The 14,471-nt window shown below is 32.0% G+C and overlaps 1 protein-coding gene and 1 long non-coding RNA gene across 2 annotated transcripts in view; one reads left to right on the top strand and one right to left on the bottom strand.

The window, feature by feature from the left end:
- The window catches only part of LOC105334969 (ankyrin repeat domain-containing protein 17), a 776,771-nt gene extending 776,477 nt beyond the window's left edge, over nucleotides 1–294 (bottom strand). Inside the window, exon 1 of the mRNA XM_066069666.1 lies at nucleotides 126–294. Coding sequence (XP_065925738.1) covers nucleotides 126–200 — 75 coding nt within the window. The 5' untranslated portion in view covers nucleotides 201–294. The remainder of the gene's footprint in view (nucleotides 1–125) is intronic.
- A 6,668-nt stretch (nucleotides 295–6,962) lies between these two features.
- Nucleotides 6,963–9,587, top strand: LOC136270848 (uncharacterized). The gene is made up of 5 exons (XR_010708718.1): nucleotides 6,963–7,095; nucleotides 7,232–7,296; nucleotides 7,426–7,551; nucleotides 7,752–7,832; nucleotides 8,091–9,587. It is a non-coding gene; the product is annotated as an uncharacterized lncRNA (long non-coding RNA).
- The last annotated feature ends 4,884 nt before the right edge of the window (nucleotides 9,588–14,471 follow it).

Below are 14,471 nucleotides of genomic sequence, written 5' to 3'. Positions count from 1 at the left end.
TGAAATTTAACTATGATATTATCATAAAAATAATGATACTTTGATCACTATTCCTCCAGTTCTTAGTCTAGATTGAAACGAATCACAACTCATTATTAATATTTGAATTCAAACTTGGTACTTACACACTCCAGAAGCAGAAGAAGAGAGACCAAACATGTTCCAAGGAGCAAAAAACACAATTGTGTATGCACAACCATTGTATTTCCTCTGCAAAACTAGCAGCTTCACTCAAACCTAGTCCTTAAGCGGTAGCGGGCTCAAGGACAACACCTCTCCTTTAATGCGCATGTCTGAAACCAAATACGGTTTTAAAATAGACCATACCTCAAGGCTTAGTTTTGGTTACAGAATTCAAAGCAACAAAAGGAAAGTTATACATAACTGGGATGTTTTCTAAAATATGTTTCAGTGTGTATAATTTAATTGATGTTCGTTAAAGCCGGTATTCTGCAGTTATCATTTTTCAAAGGTCATTTTAGACAACCTTGTTCATAATGCTATTGATTTTTGATTATGCCATATAATGCGAAATCTGATTGGTTCTAGACAACCACGTGTCAGGTCAATAAACTTCATATTTCTCTCTCATCGTCATATTTTTCATCATATCCTACCCCCTCGACTTTTCATTGCATACAGTGTAGTGATGAAAAATCCACAGGATGAACATTCGATGTGATGCAATGATTAATTCTATTAAAAAATGTTTTAAATCCTTTTTATGTTATAAAACTGGCATAAAAAGAAACCGGTAAACATTAACTACGTTATTGCTTTACTGGATTTAAAAAACGATTAAAATTTGATATATTTTAAATCCTCACCTGTCGTTCGGTATAGCATACAATTTGTGGCATGATTGTAAGGGAAATATGAAGATGTATCCCCCCTAAAAAATCATATTTCTTTCGGGCGTCGATCTCGGGAAATATAATTTTCCACACAGGAATAAATCTTCGTATTTCCCCACCAATCATGCAATAAAAGTATTAAGTCTTATAAATAGTTGTTTTGCATATTTAAAATATATATATATACATGTATACTGGTTTGCAAAATATAAGTAAGAATAACAAGTGTTATTATGCTTACAAGCGTTTTCACGTCATCTCTATGGTTTCGAAATTGACTCTTTACAAAAGTAGCGTGTATCCTACAAGCGTAACTCATGGTTTTCTCGGGGATATTATATAGCGCACAAGAATTCCAACTGAAATTCCTTTTACTGAAAACATTAGTGTTGTGTTACTTGTTACCCCAGCCATAACAAAACATTGTGCCAATAATGAATACATATTAAATGATTACAAATATAAATGCACGTGTCAATAATTATTTCTGATATACTTTACCTGGTAAAATCTTATGAAAATAACAAATGTTCATCTGAATTGTATCTAGTCATGATCTAAGAAAAATGTTTACCCTTGTTACTGTGTATTTTTGTTAATGCACTATGTATGAATTAGCATATTGCTATTCATCCAATGCAATGTATATAATAGTGACAAAGTGTTTAAAATAACCAACCAGCCATTTCTGGTTTTGGATTATGAAAAGATGACCATTTTGTAAATTTGGGGACATATGATAACGCATTCTAAATTTTTACGGTTTTTATTCAGCAATATCATGTTTCCCATTGTTCAGCGTTCAAGTTGTTGAGAAATGTGTGGCAGTGTGCATAACGGCATTCATCCTAATCACACACAATGTCGAGAAGCATTGAATTTCACCATTACGCAATTATCTCATGCGCCACAAAAAAAAATTATACAGAAGAAAATTGTGAGGTCATGCAAAACAATAACCCAGAGGTTCTTTCAGTTTTATAATTGCAACAAGTCATTCAACCAGTCTTAAAAAATCCTAATATTTTCAAGTAAATCAGTAGATATGTAATGAATTAATTTAAAAAACCCAGTAAACTTAAAAATTTACTTTAATTTATTTCTTGACCGTATTTCAAATTAATATTTATGATTACGTCTTGTGATAAATGGTGATAAATGTTGAATTCAACAAACCTTTTAACGGACGTGTATAAAATAATAATAATTTGTTAAATGATAATGTCATTTTCACATCTAGTCAGCACGTACTGTTAAAGTATATTTACAACCAATGTGTTTTTACATGCTGTAAAACATCTAACAATACCAAAATCAAGCTGATAATAAGCATATGATGCATATAGTACAACAGTATGCCAAGCCGTTGTACAATGCTCTATTCTGCTAGTAAGAAAAGAACTGTTTGAACAGTAGTGTAGTTGATGGTTGATGATTTACAAGCAATTTTTGTTCTATTCACAAAACGACCTTATTCAATAGTAATTCATTCATATCAGCTTCATTCTATTGCTTTGTTTGAAAGCAAAAGTTTTGTATTTCTCATCTTTAGTTAATGAAAATTTTTGAATACAGATGTAACTAAGATAGGCCACATCTGTTTTCATTATCTTCAAATTTCTAAATTTCTTCCTATATCAATTAAAATCACAGGTTATATCACAAAAACCCTTTATCTTACTTGTCAGGTATATAAAAAAGTACAACCATATTCGTTTGAACATCAACTTTAATAAGCAGGCTAGATGTATAAACAAGTCCATGTACAACAAATAATCAATCATGTGAATCTGACAAATTGAATTTGGCCTACAATATCCGTGTTATTAATAAGGGCGTAGATGCGGTCGAATGTTATTGCATTTTCAATATATTACAAATTTACTCTTTTTAAAAGAATACATTTTTATGTTCCCAAGGCAGAAAATACATACGAAGTTATATTTAGTTTTAAAAATATATATTTTTTTTTTACAAAATATGCAGGTATTGCTAAATTGGATTTTAAAATAACAACATATTTTTCTAATAAAACATGATATACAAGTTATACAAAAGAAATCTTTCTACATCATTTACGATCTTTTGTATGCTTGGGCGTTTTATGGTTTCTTATAAAGAAGAACAGATAATTTCACATCATAACACCAAATTTTAACCCAATATGCTTTGCACAAATATAGTGGTTTTAAATATGTTCTACTAAAATGAAAATAAGACTGTGCATTAGTTTTATAGCCATATGTTTTTGTCAGACATTCGTTGCACTTTAAGAATGAATGTTTTGCATTCATCTTAATTTTGTTTAAACCAACCTTAAACTAACTTCGTGTGCAAGTTTACGATAACATTTTTTTTAGATCTATTTGTTTAGATTAGCTGGGTTTTTTTCTGCCAGTGTGCGTCGTCGTTTGACATTAGAACATTTTCAGTTTCTTGTTTATGTAGCAACAAGGACTAAATTGACCAAATTTAATGTGATTTATTTCGAGAAGGAGGTAAACAAAAATGTTAAATTAATGACTCCTTCTTAAAATTTGGGTCAAAGTTATTGCATTTTTTCAAAAAATGATTATCTAAACATTCATCCGAAAATCGAATAACAAAATTATAATGCCAATGATGTTTGATATCAGAACTTTTTTTTACCCTTACAAAGTAAAATTGTGAAACAAATGGCTCTAAGTCCGGGGTTTTGTTGTTAGAGTAGGACCCTTGAGCGCATATATGCTCTATTTCCTTTAAAAAATGTCTTAACGACAAGGCATCTAGCAAGCAAGCCAAGGCATGATCAAGACAAAAAGTATTATTCTACTTTAAAATTTTACCATTTTCGGTTCTAGGGTTGAAGGGTTGATACTAGGGTATAGCTGTAGAGGTACTAAAGTGACTATCCTTTCATTTAAAATATTCTACTCTAAAATAAGGCATTTATTAAAGGCAAAAAATATTCCTCACAACTACTAAACTTATAAAAAGGCAATGTAAGTACATGGCAATGGTGAACAAAGAGGCATTTTTTAGCTTTGTGAAATCATGGAATCTATACCAAGGGTACAGGGTCTGTTGATAGAGATATGGAGGTATTGAATTGCCACTTGTAATCTATCCAACATGGTTAGGATAAGCATGTAGGATTAAAAAACCTTTAAATTTTAATTCATTTCCCCTGTGTTCTGGCGGGGGAAATGTGGGGTAGTCATTTAGTTTTTAGTAATCGAACGCACGTCCATTGTGTCCCCACCCTACCCTCCGGGATCATGATTTGAGCAATTTGAATTTTCACTGCCTGAGGATGCCTCCATACAAATAAAAGCTTTTCTTGCCAAATGGTTTTAAGGGTGTTGTTTACTCAGGGTTTGAGTTCTCAAATTCGGATTGTTATAAAATTCAATTTAATGAGTCAAATTTGTTCTAAACACAAAAAGTATTTATGAAATGAATTATTATTGACAAAACAATCGGTATTTTTACTATATTATGAAATTAGGCTCAAACAAAAATAGACTTTTAGCCAAACAGAGGAAATTCGGACTAAATTTTGCAGATTTTGTTTTCCGCTAAATTTTTTTTGGTAGTACTCTAATATTGAAAGTTAAGATTTTATATTTTAGTATTTATAATTTTGCATATTTTCTGTTAGTTCTAACCTCACTTATTCATTAGAATAATCTTATGACACGACTTTCACGAATATTGAAAAATGCTTAAAAACGATAAAAGACACCATATCTCAAAATTTTGATCATTGACCTCATATAGATTTTATGCCAACAGAATAAGGTCAAAATAAGTAATATAATGCTATAAATGTTTTTGTATTATCATCATTCAAATTTTTGTAAAATCAGATCAATAATGGGTATGAATTTTAAAACTGATAGAGGAAATTCGGACTAGAATATTTTTAAAAATTGTTGCTGAAATCTTCATGCATTGTATCTTTTTAGTGCCACTACCATTCATAAACTGTATTTTATTTTTTAAAGTGTTTTATTATTTGTAATATTTTAACAATTAAGAAAATCTCAATCGTGGTGTAAAATTTTACGGGATTTTTCTTGATTTTTCAAAAAATATTCAATGGTCATTAACTCAAAAAGTAGGCCATTGACCTACTTTTCTGAAAGTGAGAAACAACACTACAATCAAAGGTCTATAACATACAATAGATGGTTTTTCATTATCATCAGTGGATTTTTTTTTCATTCTGAGTAAACGTCATCCTTAAAAAGATTTTAAAAGATGTTAAAAGATTTTTCTCTTAATATTCCTAGGTAAAAATTAGTCTCCATGGTGGCCCCACCCTACCTCATTTTTGAAACAAACTAGAATCTACACAACATGAGGATGCTTCAACAAAAGCTGCTTTTCTGGCCAGTTGGTTTTTAAAGGAATATTTGTAAAGATTTTTCTTTAAATATTCCTATGTGAATATCCCCCCATACACAGACATTGTGGCCAAAACCTACCCCCAGGAATCACGAATTGTACACAATCTAAGAATGCCCTCACACAAGTTACAATTTTTTTTCCAGCCGATTGACTTCTGAGAAATATTTTTTTTTAAAGATACCAACACATTTTTAATAATTCGTGATTCTCTCTGGAGTACTGACTTGCAACTTACAATTAATTTAAACATGGTAAGGCTTAGCAAATAATAAAAAACAATACATGCAACTGATAACTTACAAAAGTAAGCTACAAGCTTACCAAAAGTGAGTTGTATTGACTTCAAAACATATAAACAAGGACTCGACCATCGCTCGACTAAAGTCTCTGATTTTTTTGACTACAGACCCTGAAACGTACTACTACACCACGAAAGCGCGCGACTTTCGTGCGAGAAACGTTTCGTGTAAACTGTTTAGCGTTTCGTGTAAACCGTTTAGCGTTTCGTGTGAATCGGAAAGCGTTTCGTGTAAACCGTTTAGCGTTTCGGGCATAGCGTGCAGCGTTTCGGGCAAAGCGTGTAAATCGTTTCGGGCTAAGCGTGCGAGAACCGTGTGAAACGTTCATCATATTTCATTCGGAACTCTCTGACAATTTAATTGTTTCAAAATAGCGCTCGTGTTAAACATTACTTTAAACTGTTTGTGATTGGCAAAACTCCTATGACATATTCTCGTGAAAAAAATCTATAAGAAATGATATACTTATCTTTTTACAAATTGAATTAATTTTTAACAAACAAAAGAAAAGTACGTGTATTGAAAGAAGACTAGTTACTGAGACTATTCGGCTGTGTACAACCAGTACATATAACCTCGGACATCGGATAAGACCTGCACCTGGCATAACCTGTCAATCAAACTCACTATATTCGTTTTCATTGGATGGTCACTCGTCTCTTTTTTGTCATAGCCAATAGAAATTAAATGACTTCACGGTAGTCGGAATTGACGATGCACACAATTTCAATAAAGGTTATTTAACATTAATTTGAAAACAAATTAAATGTAAACATAGAAAGGAAATATTCTGTTCATTTAAATGAAATGCAGGAAGTAAATTCTTCTGAATCGCGATTAAAAATATTTCTTTAAGTTATTATTTTAATTATTCAAACACTGATAACGGAAAACAACAAGTAATTAACACACTGAAATTTTCCTAAAATGTACACATGCAATTAATTACTATGGGAATCTATATGCACTGTACTAAATTCAAATAGATTATGATAGATATATTGTACGCCGTTATGCGTGGCGCCGGTTATGTATACGAATATTGAGACAAAAATTTAAATCATTTATTTTTTGTTCTGTCCGAAATAGTAATGACAACTTTCTTTATTTTTTAATCGATTGCGTTTTTTTAGTGATATTATGTACGGAACATTTACAGGTTTATTTACTGTTAGTATTTTTACATCGTATTCTCTAAAACCAATAAACATATCAATGTGGGGAAAAAGCAAATCGTTTCGTGCGAGAATCCTTTCGTGTAAACCGGTCAGTGTTTCGTGTAAATCGTTCAGCGTTTCACGTCAACCGTTTAGCGAGCGCGTAGCGAGCGTGTGGTGTAGTAGTAAGTTTCAGGGTCTGTAAGTTGCCTGTTATTGACATCCGTAAAATAAAAATAATTTGAGGAAGTATGATTAATGATTTAAATATCGGTACACACCAGAAGAGAAACTATTCATACCAAAAATTACAATCAACATGCAAAGATGGTTTTTGAGGACGTGTAAAATCCTTACGTTATTCATTATTTGGACATCTCTTTTTCAAAAGTATTTGTACATCATTGATCATCGCTTTGGTTTTGCTCTTTATCAAAAAACCTGAAATATTTTAACCAAGCATTACAACATCTTTTTATGGTAATTTATGAATGAATCATGCAATTTTTAAAAACATTTTTTACAGAGTTAAAAACGATTCCAATGATGATTGTCGTTACGGTGCATTCAGGGATGGAGACAATTGCAAAGGTAATTAAAAAAAACATAGCCAAACATGCGAATACTCAAATAGACATAACAGTCACAGTTTTTTAAAGAAATTGTTTCAAGAAAAAATACATGTATAGTATATCATGCTATTTAAATGGTGTAACTCAGATTGTCCTGTTGGGTATACTGGAGACAATTGCTCTGATGTATGTCCCCCACATACCTACGGAAAATTGTGCAGTCAGTCATGTAAATGTACATCATGTCATCACATATTCGGTTGCATGACAACAGGTAAGACCTTTGAAATAAATATTTTAAAATATTATATTCTGTCCTTGTGTTATTTAATTTGAATGTAAACAAATTTAAAAGAAAAATATCATGCACGGCATGCGCTTTGTATAACATTTTTTAAAATTGTTAATAGTTTTGATGTATGAAAACTTTTCTGGCCATGAATTATAGAAATTCAGCATTCTTTTTTTTAATAGAGGCAAGTACAATTGAACATATAAAGTCAGAAACAACAGTAACCCATGATGTGATCAACATAACAAACCAAACCATTCTTGGTATATTTTTTTTATTTTTTTTTTCGATATTTCAAATTTTGTTTGAAAATAGAAAATTTATTGCTTCATTTCACTAAGCTCAAACACAACCAAAAAATTCCCCCAAAACAACTACAACAGCAAAAACAAACAAAAGAAATAGATTTCTTATGATTATAGTTTGTAAATTTGTTAGATTTCAAAACAATTTGTATATTTCTTAAATGAAATGTAGTGATAACGAACAGTGTTTAAATTTCCTAATGTATTTGTATATAGAAACAAGGCAAAGTACCAGTAAACTAATGACTTCTGGATCGTCAGTACCCCTTGCTATATACAACACAACAAAACAAAAAAATCGCAGTAAGTCAGAATTCTTTAAACTTTAAGACATTTGATTTTTTACATATTTTAAAGGATGGAGAAAACAAAATGCTAAATTTCGTTCACTTTATAATAAACAAATAACATTTCACAGCAATTGCACACTTTTTATATAAAAGTAATGTTACAATTACAATTTAAGAGTAAACATCGGCGTAAGATTGCAAAAATGTGTACTTTGAAAAATCCATTTACTAGTATATGATAGTTACAATATAAAACGACATTTACTTCTATAGATTTTATTGTACGTGAGGTACATTTAAGCTTATAAGTTTGCCATTTTATACTCTTTTTTATCATATACACTTGCATCTTATATAGAATATATGTGTTTTGCAAACTTGATATGATCAAAGGTACACCCCTCTATCACATCTCCTGTATCATTTTCCTTTTTTCATTTTTAATTGTACCCGTTATTACACCTTTCCGAAACACTCTTGTACTTTTTATTCGGAAGGGTTTAAATAAAAGTATGATAAAACAAATAATTCAGTACAGATTTAAAAAGTTTAAATACATACGATGTATATATAATACATGTGTATAAAACACGGACGATGTGATTGTTTTGCTCTCGCTTTGATGGAAGAAATGATGCCTGGTGGATTGTAAGTAGACTTTTGAAAATTGTAAGTATATAACCATTATTTTTCAACACAAGTCAAGTTTTAAATTTCAATAAAAAAAGAACAAATCAAACTCAGGTCATTTTTGTAACATTTCGTAGAAATACAAAGACAAATTCAAATCTAGATGCATTTTAGCAGTTGGATCACTCGGTACAAGGAAGCTTTACAAACTGATATCACGGAAGTATATTCATTAGTAAACTGTCAATGCCATCTAAATGTATTTGAGTTAAATTAAAAACTCTAGCATATTTTTACTTTTTCAAACTCCGATGAAGTTTATGAGGATGCCTAAATAAACATGTAATACTATTATATTTCTAGTTTCTGTATCGTTTTGAGAACGTATTCTACAATGATTGTCATATGGTCTGGGTTTTTTTTTGTAAATATTTAAGAACGTTTCTTTTTATACACAAATTAGAAACACAATGATTACAAGGTTATTGAGAGATTTACTCTATATATTTCTATGTTAAAAGTCAACCTTCTCGCACATACAGTGTTTGATTGTTATGTTTTTTCATATCATCATCATATAAACGTGTATAGTTCCTGGCACGAGGCTCACATGTCTTATGATTCCCTTTATTTCTACGTAGATGTGTTTGACTCAGGATAGAAACAGGACTTGCAGGTGAAAGATACCTAAAGGCTAGCAACACCTTTGTTAGGATATTAAACCCCTAGCGAATATGCCACATTAAATCAGTAAAGATTATTGTGTTGTTGTTTTTTCATGCCGGTGTAATCAATTACCAGTTATAACCAATCTTTTGCTTAGTGGTGAAGTTCTACAAAAAGTAAAAATTGACAAACAAATATAGGAAAAGATAGATTCGAAAGTTGTATCTCGCTCAATATTTTCTCTTTGAGTTTTTTTATTGGGTTTTTAACTCACGTGAGGTGAAAGCTCAAGTGAGCTATACTGATCACATCTTGTCTGTCGTCCGTCTGTCTGTCCGTCAGTCTGTCTGTCTGTCTGTCTGTAAACGTTTGACATTTTCAACATTTTCTCCAGAACCCATGGGCCAATTTCAACCAAACTTTGTACAATGTATTCTTAGTCTAAGAGAATTCAAAGTTGTGAAAATTACGGACTATGCTATTTTTCAAAGGGAGAAAATTAGGAATTATTGAAAATGTTCGAGAAATTTTCAAAAATCTTCTAGCGAAACATTAGGCCAGGAAAGCTGAAACTTTGTGAAAGCATCCTCAGGTAGTGTAGATTTAAAGTTGTGAAAACCATGACCCCTGGGGGGTAGGGTAGGGCCACATCGAGGGGTTGACTTTTAACATAGGAATATATAGAGTAAATCTTTAAAAATCTTTATCTCACTAACCTTTCGGCCAGAAAAGCTGACACTTGTGTGGAAGCATCCTCGGGTATTGTAGATTCAAAGTTGTGAAAATCATGATCCTCAGGGATAAATGGGGCCACAATGAGGGGTCGACTTTTTACATAGGTACAGTACCGATTAGACCCAACCTAACACCAGAGTAAACCTCAAAAAAACCCTGGGTTTACTTTTTGGGTTTACTTGGGGTTTACTCTGTGTTTACGTTTTGAAAATTTTGGTCCACTCCGGGTTTACTTTAGGTTTACTCGGGGTTTACTTTGGTTAACTTTGAAAATGCTTTTGAGGTCAACTGTATGCGATGAAGTGTGAAGCAGACTAGTGTTTTGTCTTACCATCCTACTGCCTGTAATTCCTACCCTTTGTATATTCCGAATACACAGTTAGCGTCTGCTTTCAGGGGTATACTTCTGACTGGGTTTGTAACGTGATTGAGCCATGCGATCTCCAAATTACACTCAAGATAGCTTCAATTAGTGAATTTTTTTACAAGAAAATAAATCAATAGAATATATTAACAAATTCTCACTAACTTTCATCCTCACTCACACACTCACTATCGTTTAAAAACTAAATACTTAAATCTATCCCCAAAAAATTAAATTCCTTTCTTGACAATTAATTGTATAAATAATAAATAATAGACAGCTAAATGATCTTATTAATAATGTTCAGTTTGCAAACACAATCATATTGTAATGCTTATATTATATATGTTGCCAAACGTTCACAAGAACACTTCTTGTCCACTAATCCTATCGCTATAGGGTTCCACTTATCTCAACCATCGACATTTAGATACGGACGTCTGCGCTGATGGCTTAATAAAGACAATCACAAGTCCACCCTCATCACAATTTCTGGGGCTGTAGTCCTAGAACTGGTTGTGGTGTGGCGTGGTAGTGAAACAGTCCTATGGGATCCAAACGTGTGCTACATCATGCTCATCGACCACTGTCACAACGCTACAAAGTCAACACTAATAAATCAACAGTATCAAAACGCACAGTATATAAATCCATGTAGGCTGTATGGAAGCATCCTCAGGTAGTGAAAATTCAAAGTTGTAAAAATCATGACCCTCTGGGGTTTGGTGGGGTCATTTTTTTTCATAGTAATAAAAAGAGTAAATCTCTAAAAATATTCTCCTCAAGAACTATTTGGGAAGGAAAGCTGAAACTTGTTCGAAAACATCGTCAGGTAGTGGGATTTCAAGTTTGTTCAAAGCATGGTTCCCGGGGGTAGGATGAGGTCAAAAGGGGGGGGGGCAAATTTTTACATAGGAATATATGGGAAATATCATTGAATCGTTTTCTAAAAAGCATTTGCCTAGAAAAGCTGTAACTTTAGTGAAAGGAACTTTAGATAGTGTACATTCAAATTTGTTCAATTCACAATCTTTAGGAGAAGTGTGGTGACAAAGTTTTTGATTCAGTTATACAAAGGAAAACATTGTTTAATTATTCACAAAGACTGAAATGTTATTATATATATGCTTTTACTTATAAGCAAGCATTTTTATACACTGCTGATTCTTTAATATGGTTTAAACGTTGGCCCCTGAACGATTATTGGGCCTCACCAGGGTTTCAGAGTTTGATGTAGTTTTTATCCTGTATACAAACAATTGTAAAGGGTCTTTTTAGAACTGCAGTGCTGAATGTGATCTGACTTTAAAATCAGGGACATAATTATAAATATAAGAATATCCAAGGGGAAACATTTTTTGTATAGGATCTACATGTATTAATCCACATTGTTCAGATATTTTGTATTGTGACTCCATGAAGCTGATTTTATCATGCTTATTGTTGCTCAGGTTAGCGATGAGGCCTATTGTAGTTTTATTTTTGAAACGCGTTGTATTAATATTAAAGATTATTCTAGCATGATTTACCAGATTCCGATAATATCATTGGTTAGAATATATGGAGATTGATTGAAAGCGGTCAGATACATCTCTTATTGAAACTAATATGTCAAGCCTGTATCCTGAAATCAGAATTTCAGAAAATCTAAAGGAGAAAATTATTCCAGAGTGTAAAAAAAAAATCAACCTTGAGCTAGTTTTGATCAGGAGATCAAATAAAGGAAAACGATAACACGCTGGGCTATTTTTACTTATTATTAGCAACAATTATCAAACAAAATATCAAAATTTCATACCGATAGGAAATAAAACCATTTTGTATACTCACAAAGCTTTAAAATTACATTGGTGCTGGTAGCAAACGTCATTTGACTAAGTACATTGCCCTCTTGAACAAAGTCAGAAAATAAAGACTGTTTCATTGCAATAAATATTTGCAACAACGAGGCTTTTCCTAGCTTCAGAAATGTTCTCACTGGTGAGATGCTTTGCAGTTTTAGAAAATATGATTTTGTATAATATCATCACGTATGAATAAAATGTTCGATATCTCAAAAACAATTAAAACCAGATTATAATTACATAATTTTTCATTAACCTTAATATGCAATATCTCTCTCTCAAAATAGGGAGCATAAAGAAGATAAGAGAGCATTACGTTGAAACGTTGACCTTCTTAGTTTGTAAAGCACAGTTTAATGAGCAGTTTAATTTGCGTATAAATAGTTTAACTCTATTTGCAAATCGACATGATAATGTCATGCATAAATCTTTATTGTATAACTGTACAGAGTACGCAGCTTTAGCTGGGCATGAGTATGAACTAACACCAAAATTAGTAGTTGCCTATCTTCTTCATTACTTAACATTTCAATTCTTATTAGGTCTTTCCACCTTTCAGGTGAAAGACCTTTTGTTGTTCTTATGTTTTTAGGTCTTTCCACCTTTCAGGTGAAAGACCTTTTGTATTTCTTATGTTTTTTATTATTCTTATAATTTTTCTTTTCTATTTTCCTTGGGACAACTTTTTTATTTCAAGAGATATTGAAACAATTTTTTCTTTATGTTATTGGCCATTAAAAGTTATGGTACCAAATGACCCTTTGCTCGATAACTCCCAGAACTTACAAAGTTATTGCCCTTGTGTACGAAAAGCTTGTTATCGCTACTCCTCTGAAACCATAAGAGATAGAGACTTGGAACTTTTACCAATGTCTTCAGTACACTTAAAGAGTTCTTCAATCTACTAATACCGAAAGGATCCGAGCCCCCCTTCTATCAGTTATTGCCCCTGAAAGTATTTGAATTTCCATAAAACCACTTCCAATTTTTTTTATTATTTATCATAGAGACTTCGGACCACTTGGGATGGAAGCGTCTACCTTGGCCAAACAAAATGACATAAAGGTCAAAGGTCAAGGTCATCTGAAAATCTCTTAATTAATGACTTTTAAGATCTCTTTTGTTTAGTGTAGTAAAGAAAGACTTTTTAATGGATGTAATAGGACATCTTAAGACATTTTAAAATATATCCCCTTGGCTCCTTCTTTTAAATAGAAACAGAGTTATTGCCCCTTTTGTATGTAAAGCTTGTTATCGCTACTCCTCTGAAACCATAAGAGATAGAAACATGGAACTTTTACCAATGTCTTCAGTACACTTAGAGGGTTCTTCAATTTATTCATACCGAAAGGATCTGAGCCCCCCTTCTAGTGGTTATTTCCCCTGAAAGTATTTACATTTCAATAAAATCACTTCCAACTTTTTTATTACTTATCATAAAGACTTCGGACTACTTGGGAAGGAAGCGTCTACCTTGGCCGAACAAAATGACATAAAGGTCAAAGGTCAAGGTCATTTGGAAATCTCTTAATCAATGAGTTTTTATATCTCTTTTGATTAGTGTAGTAAAGAAAAACTTTTTCATGGATGTAATAGGACATCTTAAGACATTTAAAAATATAGCCCTTTGACCCTTACCATGTAACAATTATAGAGTTATTGCCCCTAATGTACGAAATGCTTGTTATCGCTACTCCTCATTAACGGTTAGAGATAAAGACTTGAAACTTTTACTAATGTATTCAGTATACTAAGACGCTTCTTCAATCTATCATACCGACAGGGTCCAAAGTCCCTTTTTAGCAGTTATTGCCCCTGAAAGTTTCGAACATTCAATAAAAACACAAATAACTTTTGAATCAATGATCCTAGATACATCGGACACTTGGTATTGAATTGTCTTCCTTGTCAGATGAAAATCACATAAAGGTCAAAGGTCAAGGTCAAGCAATAAAAAATTGCAAACTTAATCGTTTGACACTTTTTTTAAAGTAACGCAGAAAAAATACTTTATTCTATTGAAGCAATCTTATTTCAAACATAAAAAAACAACGAGGTGGAAAGACCT

This window comes from Magallana gigas, chromosome 8 (genome assembly GCF_963853765.1).
Source record: "Magallana gigas chromosome 8, xbMagGiga1.1, whole genome shotgun sequence".
In the NCBI taxonomy this organism is placed as follows: domain Eukaryota; kingdom Metazoa; phylum Mollusca; class Bivalvia; order Ostreida; family Ostreidae; genus Magallana; species Magallana gigas.
This window is presented reverse-complemented; position numbering and strand designations above follow the sequence as displayed.